General features: G+C 43.6%; 1 protein-coding gene and 1 non-coding gene across 3 annotated transcripts in view; one reads left to right on the plus strand and one right to left on the minus strand.

Moving 5' to 3' along the window:
• Window positions 1-15,662, minus strand: part of STIM1 (stromal interaction molecule 1) — a 220,644-nt gene that overhangs the window by 8,929 nt on the left and 196,053 nt on the right. For both annotated transcript variants that reach the window (XM_075546175.1, XM_075546174.1), the window contains exons 6-10: window positions 13,027-13,204; window positions 8,162-8,339; window positions 1,640-1,807; window positions 1,050-1,150; window positions 537-772 (exon numbers count right to left, since the gene is read on the minus strand). In XM_075546175.1, the coding sequence (XP_075402290.1) occupies window positions 537-772; window positions 1,050-1,150; window positions 1,640-1,807; window positions 8,162-8,339; window positions 13,027-13,204 (861 nt within the window). The remainder of the gene's footprint in view (window positions 1-536; window positions 773-1,049; window positions 1,151-1,639; window positions 1,808-8,161; window positions 8,340-13,026; window positions 13,205-15,662) is intronic.
• On the plus strand, window positions 3,219-3,333 carry LOC142447737 (small Cajal body-specific RNA 1). The gene has a single exon (XR_012784394.1).

Below are 15,662 nucleotides of genomic sequence, written 5' to 3' on the forward strand. Positions count from 1 at the left end.
AACCTTGGAAACTCACCGGGGCAGTTCTACCCTGTCTTATAAGGTCGTTATGAGTTGGCACTGACTCAATGGCAGTGAATTTGGTCCCCTTAATGGACTATATGCTTTGCGAGGCCTCACATGAAAAGGCAGACAGAGAGATACCAGTCTACGCATCTTACTTTAGCAATTAGGAATCGTAACATAAAAACAAATTAGTGCCATAAACAGTCAAAATGAGTGCCATATTTACATTATGAACCATAAAAGAGGATTATTTTTATAAAGGCAGATAGCAGGAAAAGGATAAAAGAAAACAACAAGAGAGACACATATAATAGGCCCAAAGAGTAGACAGCATTCGGCAAGGAAAAATCACCAAGGAGACAGTTAGGAAGAAATCTCCTAATGCACTTGTATTTTATTAACCAAGGCCATGGGGCAGACTGTCATTCTTGGTGTCTGCCGATGTATCACGGAACCGCAGCAGAGACCAAGGGCTCGTCAACCTGTGCATCAAAGGCTCCTTTCCTCACCCCACCCAAGAGGTCACCTACACTGCATGGACAAGGGTGACACGATCTCCTCGTCCATATCATCCACGTCGTCAGTCATGATGAAGTGGGCAGGGTTTGGCCGGGTGCTGCCCATCCAGCTGGGGTCTATGTTGAGGGCAGCCACCAGTGAGTGAATGCCAGGGTTATTGACAATCTGGAAACCACAGAGGATCTCGATCTGTTGCCAGCGGTGCAGGCGCTCCCGCAGTGCTGCCGTAACCTCACTTAGCGCTTGCCTAAAGATGAAGGAGAGAGAATTACAGACATGGCTGAGTGAGAACCCAAAGAGAAAGAAGGCCTCTTCTCAGAGGAACAAGCTGGGAAAATACTTCTGAATCATCAAAACAACAAAATAAAAACCTTAAGAGCACGGTGGGGGCTGGGCCAGGTTGGAGCAGAACAGAGATGTCCTTCCAATAATGAAGGAGTATAACAGAGATGGGAAAGCTTCTACACCCCCAGAGCTGAGGATGGTACAGGCAGTGCCAGGGCTGGGAAACTGGGCCCACTTACTTAGCTGTCAGGATTTTGTGGTCCACGTCATCCAGGGAAGAGCTATGGGCCACATGGAAGGTACCAAAGAGTGTGTTTCTCTTCTTCTTTATCTTCTCAGCCTGCAAAGATGAGGCCCCCAACTTAAAGAGAGCAGGGATTATACGTTGAAATAAATGAGAAAGACCTTCCCGTGGCTGGGTTTACCTCCTCCTAGCACAGCTTAGGCTGCATGAGGAAAAGGAAGAGAAGGGGGGTAAGGGGGTAAGGCGGGTAGTGCAATAGAGGGAACAAGAAGAAGCAAAGGGGTCTCCTGACAGTACACAAGTCCCAGGAGGTTCTCTGTCCCTGTGGCAGTCAAGGGCTGGTAGTCTACAGCTGGCAGGGCCATCTTGTTATTGGCCTTGTCTTTCTTAGAAGGCAGCTGGGAGTATCCCCACTGCCATTCCCTCCTCCAGAAGCTTGAGGACATCATCAGGAACTGCATGAGGGGTCTCCTGATAATATCCAAACATGTGAGGTGTCCAGCGGGAAGCACAAGGAGGGGCAGAGTAAAGGGTAGGTAAGACAGGAGGAAAACAGAAAGAAGGTATCAGAGGGGCTGGTCTCACCCCCTCTTTGGCCACCAGCAGCTGCTTCTCGGCATTTTGCTTCTTGATGTTATAGTACTGCACCTCCACCTCGTGCGTCAGCTGCAGCCACTTCTGAAGGGCCTCTGGAGCATACCATGAGCTGTGCGACTCCAACTCCTTCTCTGCTTTCCTCAAGGCTTCCCGAACCTGTGCCGCCAAGAAGATGTGAGTCCACTTATCACTACCATGATCTTCACCAACACTAACGTGTGATACTTGAGAACTCAAGACCTCTTTATCTGCCACCTCATGTAAGCTTTACAACTCGTGCAAGAATTACTCCTATTTTATACATAAGAAAACAGGTTCAGAAGTGGGAAGTAACCGAACTCAAGGTCACACTGTCAGCAGTTTCAACGAGAACTCAAACTGATCTTTTCTGCTCCTAGTCTAACCTCTTTTCCTCATCCTATCAGTTGAATCTCTGGTGGCACAACCAAGCTCAACAGTCTTCCCTGCTTTCTTGAGCCACAGGTCAGCTCATTGACTCTTCTTTCTGAGAACTGGGATCTGTGCTTGCATCTCAAGACATTGCAATGTGGCAAAAAAACAAACATTTACTTGGGAGCCTGAAAGTCTGGTTTGGGTCACTGGGTCTATCATTCAACTGACGACATGACTCTGCTTCCTACGGACAATCTCAACTCAGTGTGGGTTAGGGCTTCCATGCAAAGCCACAAGTGAAGGGGCTATTATCTTAGAGAATGAGTTCCCTATGATGAGAGACATGAAGAATTCCTGTCAGAACTACTCCAGAGGGGATCGACCTAAATGTGCTCCATAGTCTCCTCTAGTGCAGAGATTTATTTCACCCTTTAATTCTTTCACTGAGCATGGCAGGTTCGTTGTGAAGGGCAATCTGTACAAGGTGGGGAGACAACAAGTTTGTCCACATCTAACATGGGCATTGAAGACAGAGGTATGAAAAGACCAGTGTGTATGCAGAAATCTCTTCATTGACTTTTCTGCAAAGAACATAAAATTAGGCAGTCATAAAGTACTCAATATGAGAGACCTGACAGTATATAGAGATGTAATAGGCTACATTCTTTGCTGTAGTACTCAGATTAACGGGCTAAATGATCACCAACTCCCCCATCTGAACACTGACCTTCACCTAATTAGGACACCAGAGAACAGAAATTGAGAATAGTCTCCTTATCCCCACCAGTCAACAAAACAAGTATCCCACAGCAAGACTGAGGTCCTCAGTGCAGCCTAACCAGGAAGGCAATAGATCAGAACAGACACCTTTATTCCTCCAAAGGCCAATGGGAGGAATAAATCTTCCCGTGGTTTTATTTCTTAAAAATAAATAAGGCAAAAACCTTAAAATGACCCAACCTAACTTTCAAGATTTAAAATAAAGAACAGATTAGTCTACCTTAGAAACTAATATACCAAGTCTGAAAATTCCTGACCAACTTCTATGTTAAAAGAAGAGGAAAGAAAAAATTATTTAATTATATAGATATAGATATAATTATATATATACATGCACACAGGGGTACCCCCATAAAATGGAATCCCTCCCCACTCCCCCAAACTTATGTATGTAAATTTTTTTACAAAACAACTTTAACTGGGTTTAAGAAATGCGATATTAAAACAGGCCAGTCTTTTAAGCCCAGGGTGTAAAGCCACACTCTAAGTTATAACTCAAAGGCACAACTGACAAAAAAACAAACAACTTTATCACCTTCAAAGAACTCTCTATTACACTTAATACATTTGCCAAATCTGCACTTCCATTTTGGAAACATCCTTCAAACTCATCTGTTTATTTTTGTTTTATTTATTTGTATTAAAAGATTGTTTTATTGGGGGCTCTTATAATAACACATCCATAAGTTGTATCAAGTATATTGTACATCGATTGCTATCATTAAAACTCATCTGTCTGGATGGCTGACAGCACATCCTTTGTTTTTTTCTTCACTGCTTTTACTTTGTCAAGTTGCTGCCCTTTCATGTCCTCCTTCATTCACAGAAACAAAAAGAAGCCGCACACAGTGAGTCCAGGTGAGCAAGGTGCATGGGGCAAGACAGGCATGATGTGTTTGCCAAAAACTGGTGCGCTGAGCTGGCTGCATGAGCAGGTACATTGTCGTGGTAGCCAAACCAGTCCCCCATCTGCCACAAATCAGGCCTTTTTTGTCTCACACTGTTATGCAAGATTTTCAGAACCTCTTAAGTAGAAAGTTTGATTAACAGTCCACCGCACAGCAAAAAAACAAATGAACATCTTTTGTTTTGTGGGGGTACCCCCTTGTATATATGTAAATATATAATTATTTAAATAGGTAAGCAAATGCAAAAGGAAGCAGATGGACTTTGGATCTTACCTCAGTTCAAGAACGATTTGTCCTAATAATGTGGCACTGTATGAAACTTACCTTCCTGACAAGATCACTGGAGACAAAATGGGTGCATAAGCAAATATGGTAAAGAAAGCTGATAGTGCCCAGCTATTAAAAGCTATGGTGTCTGGGGTATTAAAGGCTTGTAGTCAAACAAGTGGCTATCTAACAGGGAAGTAGCAAAGCCCACATGTAAAGGAGCACACCTGCCTGTGTGTTCATGAGGTATCTACAGGAAGGGGTTATCAGAAGTTGAAAACCAAGCAAATCGGTGTGAAGGGGCAAAGATGTAGTGGCGACCCAAACTCATCTGTAAATTAATAGGACAGTCCCTCAGAAGAGCCCCTCATAGGGATGATAAACTCAGCGTGCGGTCTATAGCACTGATAAAGCACATAACTATCCTCTAGTTCTTTTAATATTTCCTCCCCTTACCAGTATGTTTTTTTACCACATTAATCATGTTAGACATGCATATGTTCATTTGTGTAATTAAGATCCTTTGATACATGAAAGCCAAGATAGATAACACTTCAGAAACAGTAACAGGAGTAATGCTCTGAGGGAATGGGAAGTGGGGTGTAGGGGGAGCAGCTGATAGCACTGATGACTATGTAACCCCACTTGAAGGAACAAACAACAGAATTGTACATAGGTGGATATATTGGATGGTGTAAGATGCAGCAGAAAAATAATAATACGGGTTCCTGAGGTATAGGATGTGGGAGGGAGGGATAAAGAAGAGCTGATGTCAAGGAATTCAAGAACAAAGAACATGTTGGTAGCAATTGTACAATACTGATGAATATGATTGAACTATGGAATATTGTGATATCTGTAAGAGGTCCCAATAGAATGACTACATTTTTTTTTAGGTAAGATAAGCTAAAAAGGGGAGACTGGAGAATGACGAGGAAAAGGGGGAGTAGACAGGAAAGCATGACAGTGGAGGAGACACACAGACTAGCAAAAACTCAAAAAACTGTTTAATGAGAGAGATAATTACAAAATAGGGAAAGGGGAGACAGAGAAATAAAGGCAGACTCATCTTGCCACACACAAGTAATAAAATCCTGAAGGAAAGAGTGAGCAGGCAAAGCCTGCTAAGCAAAAGGGTGTAGGTTTGAGTTCACCCAGAAGCAGCTAAGAGAAAGGCCAATCTACTATAGAAAAATCCGCCACTGACAACCCTGTGGAGTTCAGTTCTACTAGGACACACATGGAGTTGCCATGAAGCACAATCAAATGGATGGGTTTTTTATTCTCCTACTTTATGTTTGTGACAAGGCTGTGGTTCTCAATCTTGTCACAAACTGGAATAACTTTGTGAACTTAAAAAATACTCATGTTTGGTTATTATAATTTCATTGATCCGGGGTGCTATTCTCAGGGCCCTGGTGGCATGGTGGTTAAAAGTTAGGCTGAAAACATTCTGTGGCTCAATAGGAGAAAGATGGGCTTTCCATTACCAGACAGTTTTAGTTTTGGAAACTCATGGGAGCAGTGGTACCCTGTCCTAAAGGGTCACTATGAGTCAGCATCAACTCAATGACAGTGAGTGCGTAGGCCCGCAGGGGTCCTCAAACTACTGCCAGGACCCACAGGCCACATGCGGCCCTCAGAGGACATTCATTTACTTCAAAACAATATTTGTGCAGTGTGCATAGGAATTTATTCATAGCATTTTTTAAACTATAATCCGACCCTCCAACGGGTCTGAGGGACAGTGAACTGGTCCCGTTTAAAAAGTTTGAGGACCCCTGACGTAGGGTATAGTTATAGGCCACAATTTTTTTATTAGGGCCTCATACAACTCTTATCACAATACATACATACATCAATTGTGTAAAGCACATTTGTACATTCATTGCCCTCATCATTCTCAAAACATGTGCTCTCCACCTAAGCCCCTGGCATCAGCTCCTCATCTTTCGGCTCCCCACTCCCTCATGAACCCTTGATAATTTGTAAAATATTATTTTGTCATATCTTGCCCTATCCGACATCTCCTTCACTCACTTTTCTGTTGTCTGTCCCCCAGGGAGGAGGTCACATGTAGATCCTTGTAATCAGTTCCCCCTTTCCAATCCACCCTACCTCTACCCTCCCAGTATCACCACTGACACCACTGGTCCTGAAGGGATCATCCACACTGGATTCCCTGTGTTTCCAGTTCTTATCTGTACCAGTGTACATCCTCTGGTCTAGCCAGATTTTTAAGGTAGAATTGAGATCATGATAATGGTAGAGGAGGAAGCATTTAGGAACTAGAGGAAAGTTGTATTTTTCATCGTTGTTATATCGCACCTGACTGGCGCATCCCCTCCCCGAAACCCTTCTGTAAGAGGATGTCCAGTGGCCGACAAATGGGCTTTGGGTCTCCACTCCGCACTCCCCTCCTAATTCACTATGGTAAGACTTTTTGTTCTGATGATGCCTAATACTGATCCCTTCCACACCTAATGATCGCACAACTGGTGTACTTCTTCCATGTGGGCTTTGTTGCTTCTGAGCTAGATGGCCGCTTGTTTACCTTCAAACCTTTTAAGACCCCAGACGCTGTATCTTTTGATAGCCGGGCATCATCAGCTTTCTTCACCACGTTTGCTTATTTGGCCTCAATTTATTTTTAAGCTCTTCAAGTAATTCTACCATGCAGCCACTGATTTTATGTATTTTAACGTATTATCACTTTCACAGCCCAGTAAGATGCAGTACAGTACCAAGCCAGACTCCATGCCGATTCATAGTGACCCTGAATGAAGGACAGGGTAGAACTGCCCCTGAGACTAAGTTTTTTTGAGAGCAGAAAGCCCGTCTTTCTCCCATGCAGTGTGTATCACAGAAGAAAAATTCTGCTCCAACACAACAACTGGAAAAAGCTGCAAGTTAATCAGATTGTTTTCAAAGCTATCAGAGAGCTATGAAAGCAATGAAGAACTTGACCTGCAGTTCTCTACTGTGATCAGGGGCCTCTACGGTGTCCCCAAGAGCGTCTGTGAGGTCAAAACTGTTTTCACTATAAAATGTTGGTGAAAGACAGTGGGAGAAGTGCAAGAGTTAAAGGCAAAAGAGATAAATACTGTCATATACACTGTCCTGCAAAAACAATGATCTACAAATAGATGCCGATAGATATGCATGTTGAGTGGATATGGAAGAGAAAGTTGGAGTACACCCACAAATATACATAGGTTTAACAGAGTAAATACGTATTTACCTTTGCTACAAATATATCCAGGGTGTGGTTAAGCATGCACAGAGCAAAGTTAGGAAAACTTCTTAGTCATAACCAAATATCTTAAGGGAATGAATGAGCTACTGAGCCTGGGGTTTCAGGACCATGGTCTCAGAAGACAACATAAAAACAATGTTCTACATCCTTCTTTGGTAAGGAGCAACTAGGGTCTTAAAAACCCATGAGCAGCCTCCTAAGGTGCAACTATTGAGGAAAGAAAAGTGCTAACAATTGAACATGAATGGAAGCAACTGGTCTAATGGATCATACAAACATTAGTCTCCAGAAGAACCAGATGGTGCCCAGCTCCCACTAGCAACTATTCTGAAAGGACTCGTAGATGAAGGTCAGGGGGAAGAGAAGGTGGTGGTCATGGATAGGGTGGGAGAAAAATATGAAATAAAACTCAAAATCATTTAAAAAGACCAGGTTTACTGGTTAGATAGAGATTGTTATCACCCTGAGACTATGACCCTTCGTCAACCTACAGGTCTGGAAATACAGTATCATAACACAGTTTTCAGCAAACATTAGACAAGTTTTTGTAACATGTCCTAACCAAACAACTATATCCTGAGCAGGTCTCACCTAAATTGTAACCCGTTAACTTCCATAATAAGCCCATAATTGTAACATTTTGAGTTTCATGTGATAATTATAATTATGGGACCTGAATGAAAAAAATAGAGAGGGTTTGTGGGAGACAGAGCAAGAAACGCAGCAAGTCTTGTATGGGACAGAACAGCAATTTTCCCACTGCTCTTACTGGTAAGAGGCTAGGCTGTAGATGGTATTCGTGGAGCCATACTTCAAAGTCATCACACAGGAAAGCTCCCCAACATATTTTTGCCCCATCCCCTTTCCCACCCCACAAGTTGTCTAAGAATTAGCTGACTCTCCTACCTGCTCCAACTCCTCCTCGGCATATTTTTGTCGGCTCCGCTCATTCTCAGTGCCCTCCCGCAGCTCCTTCAGCCGCTGGGCCTCCTGCTTGGCAAGGTTGATCTCATCTCGCAGCTTCTTCTCCAGATGTACCTTCTCCACCTCCACTGTGCGGTGTTCCTCTTGGGCCTTGTGCAGCCTAAGGGGGGATGCAGGGAGCTGGTTGAAGCCAGGCCAGGGGGTGCCAGCCAACACGGTGAGTTGTGGCACCACGAGGATGAAAATAAAGGCTCCAGCCCTCAACACATGTTCTCCCCTCTCTGCTCACTATCTGGCACTGAGCTAGCCCAAGTCCAACAGAAACAGCCATCTTTACCCTAATTCTTGGAGTGGTGACAATTTTGCTTCCAGGAATCAAGGCTTTGAAGTGAGATCTCTAGGTATCTAAATTCCCCTTCCAACTTCTATCTCATATAATAAAAGTCATAACAGATAAAATTTATAAAGTATTTGTCTTCCCTCAAGATAACAATATATTATTATTATCCTCATCAGCACTGGACAGATGTAGATATGAAGGCTTAGAAAGAGGAAGAGGCTTTTAAGAGTGTATAAGATCTAAGATTCAGAAAAAAATATCTAGGATTTGAATCTATATGACTCTAAATTCCCCATACCCTCTTATACTGGATTATCAGGAAGGTTCTGTAAATGTAGAATAACCTTCAAGCTAGACAAAGATGGAAGGAAAAACCTAGTGACTGAGATAGGACTAGAAGACAGGAAGGAAGGCTTAAAGAAGTGCGAATAGAACTGCTGATCTGTATTTCTTGAATTCTTGCGGACCTCCCTGCTCCTAGAAGCTAAGGGGGCTGGGCATGACTTAAGACTACCCTCTGCTGCCTTGGGTCTTTCCTAAGTGTCCACCAATGCAGGGAAGATCCCAAGGGAAATAACTATAATGTAAACCTAGACTAGCCTTCACCCACACATCCCCTCTGTTGATTGACAAGACCTTCCATCCAATCAAGTCCCCTTCCTTCCTATTTTCCTCCACATTTCTCTATTAATCCTTTCATTAATTCACCACATACTTGAGGTGCCTAATAAATGCTAGGTCCTTTTCCAAGCCCTAGACATAGGAGGATGAATCAAAAAGTTATCCCTGCCAATGAGAAATTTATGATCTAGTCCAGTATAGGCAAGTAAACAGCTTCAGCCAAAATATGCGAGGTGGCAGCTGAGCCCAAAGGATGGCTCTCTCTGAAAGGAGGCAGGGAATGTGAGGCCTGGATGAGACCAAAAAGAAAGGGTAAACTCCTTCTGGAAGGAAGAAAATAGCTACTTTTAGGTCTTTCATCAGAACCAACAAGTTTCCAGGGGACAAGGAAGAAAGGATGATGGAGTAGAAAAGAGTTACGTGGCTTAGACATGGGGTGTGGAAGAGAAAGGATGAGTTACAGAATGAGAAGGGCCCGCTGAGAAAAGCAGAGTTCATTAGAAGAAATGAAAGTGGCGAAACTGGAACTCAGCTCCTAAAATGAGTTGTCAGTGGCTGAGATCTCAAAAGATGTGGTGAAACAAGGACACGGGGAAGAGGAAGAAATGTGTAAGCTTCAAGATTCTTGCAGAAATATTTCAGTTCCTGCCTACTTTGCCTCAGGAAGAAAGCCTGGTGGTGCAGTGGGCTGCTAACTATAAGGTCAGCAGTTCAAGCACATTAGCTGCTCCTGGGGAGAAAGATCACAAAGAGGAACCCATCACACGGTTGGATATATAAGACCCCAATCTCACCCCCAAGGAGACAGATAACAGAAATGTGGGTGAAGGGAGACAAGGACAGTGTAAGATACGAAATAATAATAGCAATATATAATTGATCGATTTATGAGGGTGGGAGGGAGGGTAAGAGAGTGGAGCTTACATCAAAGGCTCAAGTAGAAAATGTTTTGGAAATAATAGCAACATATGTACAAATGTGCTTGATACAATTGATGTATGGAATGTTGTAAGAGCTGGGGGGAAAAGAGGACCTGATGCAAAGGGCTTAAGTGGAGAGCAAATGCTTTGAAAATGAGGGCAATGAATGTATAGATGTGCTTTACACAATTGATGTATGTATGGATTGTGATGATTTGTATGAGCCCCTAGTGAAATGTTTTTAAAAAGAGCTGTAAGAGCCCCCAATAAGATTATTTTAAAAATTAAAAAAGATCTATAGCCTCAAAAACCCTAAGAAGCACTTGCACACCATCCTATAGGGATCTTATCAGTGTGAGTCTAAGGGATCCACATGATGGCAGTGGGTTGGGTTGCATTTACTCCAGGAGAGAAAAGACCTTAAACATCCTGGAGGTGCACAGCAGATGGCGCTATTTGTACAGTTAAAAACAAATCAGAGACGCCATTTCCTAACCCTCATCTCTTTTTCTTGCTGAACATTTCATTCGTTACATTCTTCCATGACCTATCTGCCTGAAATTCCACCATTAGAGATCCACATCATCACTGAAATATTGTTCTTCCTGAAAGCAGGCTCTTAAAAAAAAAACAACACCACAGCAAATGCTCTAGTATGTCTCTCTTCCCAAGCCTGGCTCACCTCACTTCTATAGTCCCAAGAGGGACTAACAGATGAAGGTGAGTAAATAGTTTGGGTCCAGATGTGAGCAAATAAATGTGTAATACAGCCCTGTCCTCCCTTCCACTTCTCCCATTGAAAACTGAGAATCTTGAAAGGAGCAATCACAGCTTTAAACCAACCAAACAAACACACAAGCCCACTTATTATAATAAGTTCCTTATAATTTCAAGCACAGATGTGGCTCCAAAAATATGTCAGGAAGTACTCTGATTAATTGATTGACTGGATCTTATGGGAAAGGGCAGAAATGCTCCATAGGGTTTCTGAGGCTGAAAATCTTTATGGAAGTAGATTGTTCCATCTTTTTCCCACAGAGCAGCTGGTGGGTTCAATTAGCAACCCATCGCTTTACGCACTTTGTCACCAGGGTCTCTAAGTAGCACTACAAGTCAATAAAGGCAGCATGAGTCCAAGCCCTGGCTCTAAGTAGTTCTAAGGCTATGAACAAAATGCCAGCCTATTTTAGGGCTGTGAAAATGGGAATCAAAATTCCCATGTGCTGCAACAATTATCTAGAAAACTCAGTGAAATCCTAATTGGCATGTTCATGTAGCATGACATTTATTCACCCAAAACGCCAGGAGCACTCCAAAGCTCTGTGGTGGCTCAGTACAGGCCTGGTAAAGTAAATAAGGGACAAGGAAACTTGTGGGCTCTGGGTACCATCACAGGTGTGCACAAGTATAAGAGAGAGAGAGAGAGAGAGTGTGTGTGTGTGTTTCTAAATGGCACAGTGGTCTGGTCATTTAGTGCCAGAGGCCTTGGTGGGGGAGGAGAGGGCTAAGAGCTTAGTTTTCTCCCTAAACTTGGAATGTTTCCTGCCTAGATTATTTTGCCTTTGGAATGAAGACAGTACATGTTTCTCACACAAATGAAGTATGGGGACCACTCAAACAGCAGCAGTTAGCCCCCAGTTGGCAAAGAGCCCAGGAGCATGAGACCCAGGAAGGCAGCCGGAGAGCAGCTCAGAGATCAGACTCCCACTTCAACACCTCTTTCCGGCTGCAAGCTCCAGTTCATGGGAATGCTTCTGGCAAAGCCGCTGCCTCAGGAAAGTCAGCACCCACTGGTTGTCAAAATCCCTAGCACTCTGTCTACTGATCTAGCAGAACAGTTAACCTCTCTGAGCCTCCATTCCTCAACTCTAATAATAGTACTTACCTCAAGTATTTAAATGTTTAGCCATCCCTAGTTCAAAATAATAGGTAAATAAATCATATCTCAGTGCAAAATAAAAGTCAGCTTCACTTTCCTTTTATATAACTTCCTTTAAGACCCCAAACTGGAGTCCCTAGGCTGAAAGAATCGTCGTAAAACAGGCCTTCTCCTTAAAAAATAGCAAAATAAAACTGTTCATTGCCTTCTGCATCCTACTAACTTCTCCATGTGAATCTAAGATCTCAGGGATGCGGCCCTACCCTATACACTCCACCTTAACTACCAGGATTTCTCTACCTCCCTTCCAAGGCCATTGTGTCAGAGCCCTACATTCCAGGCCTCACTTGTCTCTGTGCCCTCCGTTCTTACCCCACAGACTGGCACCGAGTGTAATGACTGCTCCTTCTTGTGTATTTCCTTGTCCCACTAGCAATAAGTTCCTTATAGTTTCACCCACAGGTCTGGCTCCAAGAATGTGTCAGAAAGTACTTACACTGACTGGAATGTTCTTCTCACAGCAGAAGTTTCTACCATGGATTTTCAGTCGTGTTTTATTTAAACACAATCTCAGATCATCCAGCATCAGAAGGCCCTTAATGTTCTCCTACTTGAAACCACAAACCCCTTCCCCAGCATTACTGAGGAGAAAATGAATCCAAGAAGGGGAAGGTATTTACCCAAGCTCATAGTTGTCAGTATTTAAGAGATTTAGATTCCATACAAGAAAGAACTGGGAGCCCTCGGAAGAAGGGTTTGTTTCTTTGGGGGAACAATTAGGTATGTCTATTTATATGGGAAGGGAAGTAGTCCAGAAATAGGACAAATAGGACAAACTGAAGACCTCTGACAGCTATACAGTTCTGAAGTTCAAAGGCAGGAAATGGAGAAACAAGCTTCTTCTCTGGAGGGATAAGTACCCAGGGCAACTGGAATACAATAGTCTATGCAATTTTGGAAGGGTTACATAGCCCAGGTGGCCCTATCAGCATGGTCTCGGGAGCCAGGTAACTCACAAGCCAGGTAGAAATAGGAGGCTCCCAAGAGCTGGCAGCACCAGGGCTGTGGGGAAAGGGCAGGGCCTTACCTTTCCTGAAGGTCATGCAGACTCTGCTCTGCTCGATGTAAGCCCTCCAGATCCTTCATCATTTTCTTCATGTGCTCCTTGGAGTAACGGTTCTGAATATAGGCAAACCAGCAGCCACCCACACCAATAACGATGGACACCACCAACATGAAGTCTTTGAGATGACTGTGCCGGGTCACTGCCAGAGAGAAGGCAGGGTGAGTCAGGGTGCCTGTACTACAGACTCCACTGCATGCCCGGGTACACTTGCCTAATGCCCAGCCCTAATTTCTCACTTGTTCCCGAGCTTCCACTGCCCTGGGATTGGTCCTCATAATCTAGCCCTGATTTATACATTCCCTTTCTACAGGATCACCAATAAATTCTTCATCCTGAGCATCATCTGAATGCAACCTACCTTTCTTGCCTCCTCTCCCACTGTACTCAACACAGATTATCAGTCAGTCTCTTTCTCTCCCTCTCATTCACAGGTAACACACAGACACACAGTCAGCATGTTCGTAAACATACTAACCCTTTCCCAGAAATGTCTTTTTCTTTTAGCTAATTCCTACTCATCCTGTAAGAATAATATTGTGTATCCCTTCCTCCATGAAGTCTTTCCAGACACTCTTCCATTCAGGAACAACTAGTTTCCCTCTTCTGACTTCCCACCAACTCATTTAAGCTGTGTCCATACTGCTACTAGATGAAGTCTAGTTTGATAAAGAGGAGAGATTTCAGAGCAATACAGGGAGTTTATGAAATCACACTTGACTAAGATGCAGTGGGGAGAAAAGTAGTGACCTCCCAAAACATCCTAGCCATTCTCTGAGCCGGGATGAGCCTTATGCCCAGATACAATGGCTTTCATCCTACAAGACAAGCAATGCTAGCATATGAGAGTAGGAAAACAGGATGGCTGGTCAGAGTAGAAAGCAACACCATTAGGGCTAAGGTCTGGCCAATGGGATTGATGACTGCCGGAACTTGGTCTTCTGGATTGTTATGCCATTCTGTGCCTAAAGTCCAAAGCCCAGATCAGATAAAGGTCTGGAAATTTCTATCTATAGAGCGCATTGTTAGGCTATGGCTCAATCAAGAGTTCTAGGCACACTAGGGTTAGTGCTAAGAGATTTTCATCTATGAAACATTAAATATGTCAGAAATACAGAAATGAGCCTACATCCAGAAAAGGTCCCACTTAGTAAAGTGCCACAGCCCTAGTGATCCGCTGAAGTTCAAAGCAATGCCAAAATGGAAGCGCTAAATAAAGAACTAGGAAGAAATGATGGCAGAAGATAAGAAACAAAGCCACATCCTTAGAACTGAAGCCAACCAAGAAAGGGCACTGCAGGAGCCTGACATTCCTCCTGGCACACCAGATCTGGCTCTGGCCTATTGCTCAGGAGACCTGTAGTAGACAACATAGGGAGCAGAGTGTTGCTACTACAGGTATTGCCTGAGTTGTGCTCAACCTGGCAGAGGGTGGCTATGGGCTCAGAGGAGCCCTAGCTGTTGAAGTCAGAGAATGGTGTTAGAGGGAGCTAAACCAGAAACTGACAGGTCTCAAAGGGACCCAGGCATACCCACCAAATTCAGTCAGGGTCTAGACAGCACAAAAAGACAAAGATGGCTGAAAACTGTCTGAAGCCGAGGTACACACTGTGAAAATCAAGGAAGGTTGGGCAGCAGGGCATAGGGATCAAAGGCAAATTAATCCATTTTCTATCCAAGGGAGGGGATTTACTAGATATATGACAGCAGCCGTGTCTTCTCCAAAGGAGAACACAGAGGGTGGGCCCCTAGCCATCCCCCCTTCCCTCTAGGCAGGCCCACACTTCCCTATCCTTCAGGTCCCAAGAGGAGTTGTTCTCTCTGCAGCACAATTGGCTGTCGGCTCTTTTCCCTCTTCAGCAGCTTCTGCCAGGCCAGGGCACTCTGTCTCCCATGTGTGTCAAAGGTTTTCCATTTTTGTTTCTACGGCTTCTCAACTCCATGATTCCCTCTGCATTCTTTTTCTTTTTTTCCCTCTGCATTCTTATCAAAATCACAGGTACCTTTGCTCAAACAAGATGCCAAGCAGTTGGCACCAGCACCCTAGTACCTCCAACATTTCAAAGTCCTTAAAGGTGGGTATGTAGGTTGGGAGCCCTTCGCTATTAATATGGAACCAGATTCTATTATCCTGCCCAGTTTCATAGTCATCCAAAGCTTGAATAAAATTACTTAATAACCAGGACCACGGATAGAATCTCACACTCACCCCTTCCTCTAATGTTCTACTTACATGTATCCTTCTGTGGGTTGTGATAAAATCACAGCCATTTCCATTTGAGAAGTGAATGGACTCCATTTGAGTCAGTCATGTTTAAGTATACGTAATTAGTCGATTTTTTATTCATTTGTTATCGTGTACTTTGACCATTTCCAAGGGTTCAGTAGGTGGGTGGAATATTAATTAATATTTGAGCCCTCCTTAGAGTCAAATTGACCTCTCTAGCTTTTTTTTTGTTTTTTCTGGATGCAGTATACTTTATTGATTGTACATGACAAGTTTGGGTTCTCTAAGCTCCTCCCCTTCCTCAGAGGGTCTGGATGGAAACTCAAAATGATGGGATATTCTCAGTGTGTTAGAGGATCGAGTTGGGGCAAGG

Source organism: Tenrec ecaudatus, chromosome 4 (assembly GCF_050624435.1).
Source record: "Tenrec ecaudatus isolate mTenEca1 chromosome 4, mTenEca1.hap1, whole genome shotgun sequence".
NCBI classification, from domain to species: domain Eukaryota; kingdom Metazoa; phylum Chordata; class Mammalia; order Afrosoricida; family Tenrecidae; genus Tenrec; species Tenrec ecaudatus.